Source organism: Myotis davidii, unplaced genomic scaffold, assembly GCF_000327345.1.
Source record: "Myotis davidii unplaced genomic scaffold, ASM32734v1 scaffold6, whole genome shotgun sequence".
NCBI classification, from domain to species: domain Eukaryota; kingdom Metazoa; phylum Chordata; class Mammalia; order Chiroptera; family Vespertilionidae; genus Myotis; species Myotis davidii.
Window position 1 is genome coordinate 17,116,091 of NW_006383011.1, and position 9,006 is coordinate 17,125,096.

General features: G+C 38.5%; 1 protein-coding gene across 1 annotated transcript in view; it reads right to left on the bottom strand.

The window, feature by feature from the left end:
* CAMKMT (calmodulin-lysine N-methyltransferase) overlaps positions 1-9,006 on the bottom strand; it is a 280,065-nt gene that overhangs the window by 14,968 nt on the left and 256,091 nt on the right. Inside the window, exon 8 of the mRNA XM_015557945.1 lies at positions 5,182-5,256. Within this exon, the coding sequence (XP_015413431.1) occupies positions 5,182-5,256 (75 nt within the window). The remainder of the gene's footprint in view (positions 1-5,181; positions 5,257-9,006) is intronic.

Here is a 9,006-nt window from a genome sequence, read left to right on the forward strand (position 1 = left end):
CACAAAAACTTTTTCTCTTCGGGACTATATACCTTATTCTTTAGTGAGGTAATGATATCTTAAGTTTTAATAATTAAGCATTCTGGTTTTGTTTTTTAAGAAGACTATCATTGTGGGAGGATATCTGTGTCAGGTACTCAGGCCTATAGGAAACCTGGCTGGTTGGGGTACATAGCATTAAGCAAAAGACCATGCTCAGTTTATACCTGTGCATCCTAAGAGCTGGTAAGATCATTAGAATAAAAAACAGCATCTTAAAAGCTGAGTTTGAAACATAACCTTAAAAAGTACTATTTCTACTTAATGTTGGTAATGGTGACAAATATATTAACAGTTTGACTGCTAAGGAGCTATCGCGCTCTTCTTATGTTACTCCAAAAATGCGAAGAGCGCCATAGCGCTTCTGTTTGTTTTTTTTTTATGCCAAGACTGCGGAGAGCGCAATAATGCTGCTCCAAACACTAGAATTTGTATAAAAAGTGTTTTACATTTTTTCCCATACACGCGCAATTAGTGCCGCAGTTTTGGCATACGTCCGAAAAAATACGTCAGCAGCCAAACGGTTAATTAGCATCCCACCTTACTGAAAAAATGCAGCTCAACACATAGGACACATTCCAAGTACAGTTATCCAAATACAGTAATGTCGTCTACTCCATCCAAACCAAATTTCCCAAAAGTAATTCCTGTAGTTTTCTAAGTGGTCTTTATTCCAAGCAAGCTCACCTGTCTCCTTAGCTCTGATGCAGAATTTATAATGCTTTGCAGGATAGTCCTATGAGCAATTTCAATGTGCTTTAGTAGGAGTGATATATAATCTCGGGAAAATTCGCCCCTTAAATGGTCCTAATGGGCTCAGAGAACAGCAGTAGCTTAAGTGGATCTATTTAAAAAGGCTGAGAGGGTCAGTGATGGGGATGGAGATACCGTTTCAACTCTCCCCTTCAGTTACTGATCAAAGTGCATCGACAGCCAGCCTAGGTCGGCCATTAAAACACACACTCACACACACACACACACACACACACACACACACACACACCTCTACAGAATTCACTCGTGGAATCAAACTTGCTTTGTTCCATTGATCTGAACCACAGATTTTATGAGAAAGGAAAGGTGCCGGGCCATTTTCATCCCTTCCCTTAGAATCAGTGTGTTTGAGCAGCGCACAGAGCATTTGCAGCTCCTCTCATAGGGAAATTAATTAGTGCAGAGGAAAGGAGGCATTTCTCTGTCACTATCCACAAAAAGGAAGACCTCTTGTGATTTTCAAGGTGAAATGTGCTCAGTTACATTGGATGTTTCGGATTGACTTGCAGCGGAAGAATGGCCTCCGTCAGTAGTTATCCACTGACTGTTGTGGAAGCTGGCCCTCGTGCCCTATGCTGATCCCACTTGCTCTGCCCCTTAGGTTGCAAGATCTGGGGCACATTGCATATCTTCTGGGGACTGTGTCCTCAGGTGTGAGGGGAAAGGGCTCACTCTGTTTGGGTTAAAGATCTTTTCAGGAGTAAAATTCTTTAAGGTGTGACTTAGAAATATCCATGATTATAGCATCTGAAAGAAATTCTAGAACCTATTTTGAAAAAAAATGTTTTTCCCCACAAAAACCAAACTTAAAAAAAATCATTAAAAGTAAAAAAGAATAGAAAATAGAAACAATCCAGTGTCCATAGTGAAAATGCTGAGAGCAGGGAGGTGATATGCCTTCTCCTTTCTTTCCCATGTCTGGCTGCAGGCGTGCCCAGGTGGTGCTGACTCCCACACACCTAGCTCCACGCGGCAGGCTCCGGGTGGCATTTCAGACTCTCTCCGAGCCGTTAGAGTCCAAGGGGGCAGAATCGTTTTCATTTCTGCAGAGCTACAATAAACTGGAAAGCCATCAAATGCTGAATGAGAGCGTTCACTGGATAAAAAAAATAAAATAAATCTGACTTCCAGGCTCTTAGATTATTGGGGTTGAACAGGAGTCTGGAAAGGCAGACTTAATAGTAACAATCACTCGCTTCTCTAAGCTCAGCAAGGACTGGGCCGGACTGCATTCCAGTGCAAAGGAACTCATATTAAATTCAGCATTAAACAAGTCAACCAAGGAACTTAATAGGCAGGTGTGTGTTTTTTTTACACCTGTGGTTAAATATTCTAATATTTTGATGCTTGTCCACAGCATCCCTTTTGCAGTACCTCTATTTTCCTTTCTGTTTATTTCAAAGTTGACATTTTACAAGTTATTTAGGAACTGTTGAACCATGAAACTATATTTCATTGTCAAAAATGCTGAACAGTTAAATAATGACTAGCTTTCACAGCTTTCCTTTTTATTTTATAATCTAGTCGAGCTAATAATTTAGATGTGAGCCAAGAGACTGTGTCTTCTGGGAAATGAGTTATTTCCCCTGGTACCCACAGGTTTGTGAATGTTTGAATGTAAATATATGAATATATGAATGATGCAAGAACATAAACATATCACCGCCTGTTGTAATCATGTGCATTTTTACTTGAGCCACAATGTGGGTTGGGAATAGGTTTGTGAATAGAGCTTGTTTTCATGTAAATGGGATCAAGCAGTACCACTGGTTAGCTATTCAGGGAATCAGACAATGCCATCCTTGCTGGAAATGCTTCAATAAGAATTTAATCCATGTGCCTAATATTCGAACTCTGTGACTCTTGCTTCATATTCCCGTGGCCTAATCCAGATCTCATTGGCTGACAATGACTGAAGGATGGGGTGAGACTTAAGTGATCTATTTATGTGTGGTGCCTATTTTTGGCACTGAGCATTTCAGGTTTCATCTTGGTGGTAGTGTCTAAAGGGAGCTTTCTTTTCCTCCTCCGTGACATTAAAAAAGAGAGAGAGAGAGAGAGAGAGAGAGAAGCTGCATGGTCTGCCTGCCTGCCCCTAGAAGCAGCATCCAGGCAGAAACTCTGATAGAGAAATGCCAAACCTACAGGACAATAAAGAGCTCATGGAGCCCTGGGCCTCACTGCTATCGGCACAACATGCATATTACAAACACCGCTGTACTTTCTAAGTTTCTAAGCAGCTTACCCATCCCTGTGAATATGAAGAGAGACCATTCCCAAAGCATTTCTTTTGGAAATAATATCAGCATCGCAGTGAGAGTAGCTTAATGTTTCACATTTCCTAATGGGAAATTATAAACAGGCTGACATTCTGGCACTTAGAACACCAGGAAAAAAACCCCACTGAATTAATGCATAGAAAAGCCATTTATAAAATGAAACTTGGTCTATTTAGTTCATTTGAATTCATACATTCTCACAGAGCCACCAGATGTGTGTGTTTGTGATGTGTGTTTGTGATGTGTGAATGTGTGGTGTGTGTACACTGTATTATGTTATATTATATTTTATAATGAAAGCGTTAAGTGAATATGCCTTATGTATACCAGCTGTATGTGATCCTGTTGTTGACAAGGAAAAAAAAGACTATTTTTCAAACATGTCGTGTGGCTATTTTTAACCTGAAAACATTAATCATAAAAGAGCTTAAATCTTATTTCCTCTGCTTGTCTCTCTGGTACAAATAGGATGACATGGTGTGAGTGCCCACAACACAAGGTATGACAAGGACGGGCTGTTTTGATATTTGTGCAAAGGACAAATGTAACCTAAATCTCTTGGCCAGCCCTGACTTTCCCCACGTAATCAGAGCCCATCCATGTGCGACCCGTCTAAGCCTCCAAGAAGATGCTGCCCTCGGTCCCTCTTTCCTCTGCTCTCTGATCTGACTTTCCTGCTTAATCTGATCTAATCCTGCCAGCATTATCTTCATCTGCGCAATGAAACCTGGAGGATCTTTCTCATATTCGGTGAGGAAAGGCACTTACTAAATTACATGCTCAAATTATATGGTGAGATTTTATTTCCTTATTTTCGATTAGATGAAGGATGTAATATTGAGACACACTATCAATGATTAATCAGGAGTCTGTTTCTTCCTTCTTTGGAACAGGTTTTCTGAAACTGGGTTCAAAGAGACTAAAAGGGCATGGAAAACTAGAAAATCTTAAGCTAAAAATAAAATGAAATATTAATTTTTTATTGAGAAGTACTAATCAGAAGAAAAAAGAAAGAAAATCTAATTTCATTAACCTGGGTAGAAAAGTTACTCATTAAAAATTGTATTAAATAATAATAATAATAATAATGATAATAAAGACTTCCTGAAAATGTCATCCTATTCACTCAACTCTCTGAGAGGGAGTCTTCTCTGGACTCTGAGTCTTATAATTCAGTTTATCAATATCATAGATCTTCAGAATCTGAACTAAGGTGTCATAAAAACATCAAGATAAACATACAAATAAGATCTTACTCTTAACAGGAAAAATAATTGTGAATTGTCAACATTTCCCATACACTGAAACAATTATTATTCAACACACATGAAGAAAATACATAAGATTAGTTGAAATCATTATTAAGGTTTGGTACATATTTATCCTGTAACTTAGGATCAGACTGTCATTAACAATTAGTAGACTGGGCTAAAAGAGAAGACAAAATATGTAAATCATTTTTAAAAAGCAGGCATCTGACAGAGATTTTAATATTATTATTTGCATAACAATTAAAATATAATTTTATAATTCTTATTTTATGTATAATTAAATATCATAATTGAATACATTGAACAGTATTAGGTAGCAAACATACATTTTAAGAAAAGCTATTTCCCTAAAGATATTCCATAGATATGTTTATTCACTGGAGCGTATATATGTGTGCACACATACATATATTCCCTTATATCAATAGTCAGATCTCTCCTAAGAAGTAAGCTAATTGAGCTGCTTGTGTTGATAAACTCCTTTTTCTCCAGACTATTCCTCTCCGAGCCATAATTATTTGCAATTTGCCTAAGTCGTCCATTTACTGATACGTCAAGCATGAAACAGAGGCAATTCCAGAAAATGGAAATGCTTCTCAAAATCAATCTTTGGGAAATAATGTGGTAGAAGTTACTGTGTGATAGGAGACTACCTTATAACTGTCACATGGAGATGAATATTAATTTGTTGAGGTTAAGGTGGCTTTGTGCTTCATTTGTTGACTTTGCTTAGCCGACAGCAAAACAGCACAGCCCAATTACTCCAGCAAAGCTATTTTTTTTTCCTAACAGGAGTTTTATGATTTTTATGTACTTACCAGTCAGCACACATAACCATGTCAAAATGTCCTTCCAGTTGAGAGACATCTGTCTCATTATCCCATCGTAAAACGCTTGAGGAAAAAAAGATTTTTTTAAAAATTATACTTAGGGGTTTTTGTGTTGTATTTTTTTTTTTACTTTTGATTTTGAGCTATTAACATTATTTTTCATGGCACTTGAAATTATTTAAAAGGCACATACAAACTATTTCAAAAGGTATAATAAAAAACTAGAACATAACGGTCTGTTCTATATTTTATTTAGTCATCAACTCTAGAAGAAGAAGAATTCTCTATTTAAATGCAATAGTAAAGCTTTTGCTAGGTTTTATATGTGTTTGGAGATGAACTAAGAAAAAATATCTTATCTTTACCATAGTCATTAGAATGAATCTGGCCTCAACATCCGTAAGGTACATATTAAAATCAAAGTATTTCCCCATCTGACCAAAATGCAAATTTGAAAAAATAAAGGATGTGAAATAGCATATATTGTGCTTGGCATGTCAGTTGCATTTCTTACTAATGCAATGAGCAATCGGGCAAGATGGAGGAAAAGACTTTCACTTAGCAGTTCTCAGTTTTCAGATGCAGTTAAAAAATCACCCATCCTGACAGTCTCCCCAACAACCTCAACATTGCTAAATTCGGGTCAGTTATCAGTCTTCATTTTACTGGACCTATCAGCCTGGAACTGTACCCTGAACTCCAAGTTCATATATCCAACTTCCTATTTTAATAGTTCCACCTGGGACTCTAGCAGACATCTCAAACTTCATATGTTCAATATTAAATTCCTCCTCATCTCCCTTTCTCTCCTCCCCCCAAATTCATTTCATGCAGTCTTTCTCATCTGCTAAACCCATCTTTCCAGTTGCTCAGGCCAAAAACCTTGACTATGATTATATCCTCAATTCTTTTTTCTGTTGTACCCATGTTGGATGTGCCAGGAAATGTAGTTCATTCTACCTTTGAAATATGTCAAAATCCACCTTCTATCCTTCTACTGCTTCACCCTAGAAAGAATTATTATCATCTCTCATCTGATTTAATTCAGTCTCCTAATTGGTTTTCCTGCTTCCACCTATCACCCCACAATTTCTGCTCAAAAGAGCAGCCAGAATTATCCTTTCAAAACATATTTCAAATCACAAACCTTGTCTTCTTACTATCTTCTAATGGCTCCTCTCTCCACTCATAGTAAAAGCCAGTCTTGATAATGACCTGTAAGACCCTATTCAATCCGGTTCCCATGCTGACCTCATTTCCTATGACTCTTCCCCTTGGTCTTTGCTCTAGCAACAGAGGTCTCTCTATGATTACTTGAATACACCAGGCATGCTTCTGTCTTAGGGTCTTTAAATAGGCTGCTTCCTTGTGTAAATGCTCTTCTTCCATACAACCCATGGCTCGTTCCCTCATCTCCTTCAAGTCTTTGCTCAAATGTGTTACCTTCTCAAGTAAGACTTCCATTCTGCTTAAAACTGCAATCATTAATTTCCACTTCAGTATTTCTGAACCCCCTTAACCTGCTCTTTATCTTTCTATAGTGGTTATTACCCTTTAATGTGCTATATTACTGAATTATTAATTTTGTTTATTCTCTCTTTCTCAGGTAGAACATAAGCACCATAGGGACAAATATTTTTTTAAAACCTGTTTTGTACCCGGATGTATCTTCATTGCCTAGAACAGTCCCTGACACCTAATAGCTGTTCAATAAATACGTCCTATCAATGAATTCTGTATGAGTTTCCCTAGCATAGTGCCTGGCACCCAGAGAGCACTCAAGAAATAGAGGTTCCTATATTAAGTTGATCTCTGAGTGGAGTGTGTAGTTTAGCCACAGATTCAAGCCACTTAAAATGCTTTCTGAAGATTTCTGCTTTTGGCAAAAATGGAGTGACAAAGACCTCATTTATCCTACTGCCTGACACCCCCCCTTCTGCCCCCCACCTAAAAAAACCTACACAAACATATAAGCAATCGTTTTCAAGACACTGAAAATCAGCAACAAAGGACAGTGTTCCTTGAGAGGGGTGGGGGTAAGGAAGTGAAGCCTGCCATTGCCTCAGATTACTGCCTTGAGAGAGTTTCCAGGCCATAGCACAGGGGGAAGAACTCAGGTGTAAGCAGGTAGACTCCCTGAAATTCTAAGGAAACCAAGGCGATTCCAGTTTACAGTACAGAGTACCAGACAGGAGATTGCTGCAGAGAGAAAATTCTGAATAACTGTGGAGAGTCCCCCTGGAGTCTTCTACAGAGTACTGATTGGTGCGTGTATATGAGGAAACTACTTGAGGTTAAGAAAAGAACTATGTGAGAGAAGTGGAAGGGACTGGACCAGTGTTCACTCAGGGCCAGGATAGTACCTGTTTCCACCAGTCAGACTAGAAAACCCCATAATTGACAGGATACTGGGTAGAGTCCTCAGCCGTATCTCATCTCGGTAGTGGAGATGTCAAGCCTCCAAATTCTTTTAGGGAGCCAGTATACTAGTGATGTTAAAACCTAATAAAGGTTGCACAGTAAAAGTGTGGACCAATTTTATTGATGAATATCAATGCAAAAAGCTCAGCTAGCATCATGCACTACCGGTGGGAATGCCACCTTGGAAAACAGTCTGGCGTTTCTCAAAAGGATAAACATAGAGTTTATGTGACCATATTCACCCAAAAGAAATGAAACTTGTCACAAAAACTTGTACACAAATATTCATAGCAGCATGTTTTAAGCAGCATAAGAACTTTAAAAATGAAAACAACCAGATGTCCATAAAGTGATGAATGGATATGGTATATCCATGCAATGGAATATTATTTACATAAACATTAGTGAGATCCTCATAGGTGCTAAAACATGGATGAACCTCGAAACACTATATATTAAGTGAAAGAAGTCAGATATGAAACATGACATATTGTACAATTCCATTTATGGAAAAGAAAGTCCATGGAGACAGGAAGTAGATTAGTGGTTGTCTAGCACTGGGAAGAAGAAAGGGTGGAAGGGAATGGGAAGTGTCTGCTAATGGGTATGGGATTTCTTTTGGGGGTGATGCAAATACTCTAAAACTGACTGTCATGGTTGCATAACTGTGAATATGTTAAAAGGCATTGAATTGCATACTTTAAGTGGGTGAGCTGTATGGTATGTGAATTGTAGCTCAATAAAGTTGTTATTCAAAAAATCTCAGATAATATATTATTAGAATAAAACAGCATGTTAAAGGAAGAATTAAAGCACCACAACTAAGTGACTAAATATGCTGAGATGTTATAATACTAGGAAACCTGTTAACATGAACTGTCATAGTTGTAGGTGAAATAAGAAAAACAATTTGATCATCTCTATACATGCTGAAAATAGGAGTCAATAAAAAATTCCTTAACAAGATAAAAAAATATATTTTTGATCCAAAAAAAAGCTAATGCATACTTAGTGGTGAAATATTAGAGGATTATCAAAAAAGTAAGGCTCAAAGATGTCTATTATTTAATACTAGAGGCTCAGTGCACTAAATTCATGCACTCGGGGTGGGGGTCCTCTCAGCTTGGCCTGCACCCTCTTGCAGTACAGGAGTCCTTGGGGGATGTCTGACTGATGGCATAGGCCCACTTGGGGAACAGGCCTAAGCTGACAGTTGGACATCCTTAGCGCTGCCACAGAGGTGGGACAGGCTCCTGCCACTGCCACTGTGCTCACCAGTCATGAGCCCAGCTTCTGGCTGAGCAGTGCTCCCCCTATGGGAGTGCACTGACCACCAGGGGGCAGCTCCTGTGTTGAGCATCTGCCCCCCTGGTGGTCAGTGTACATCAAGCA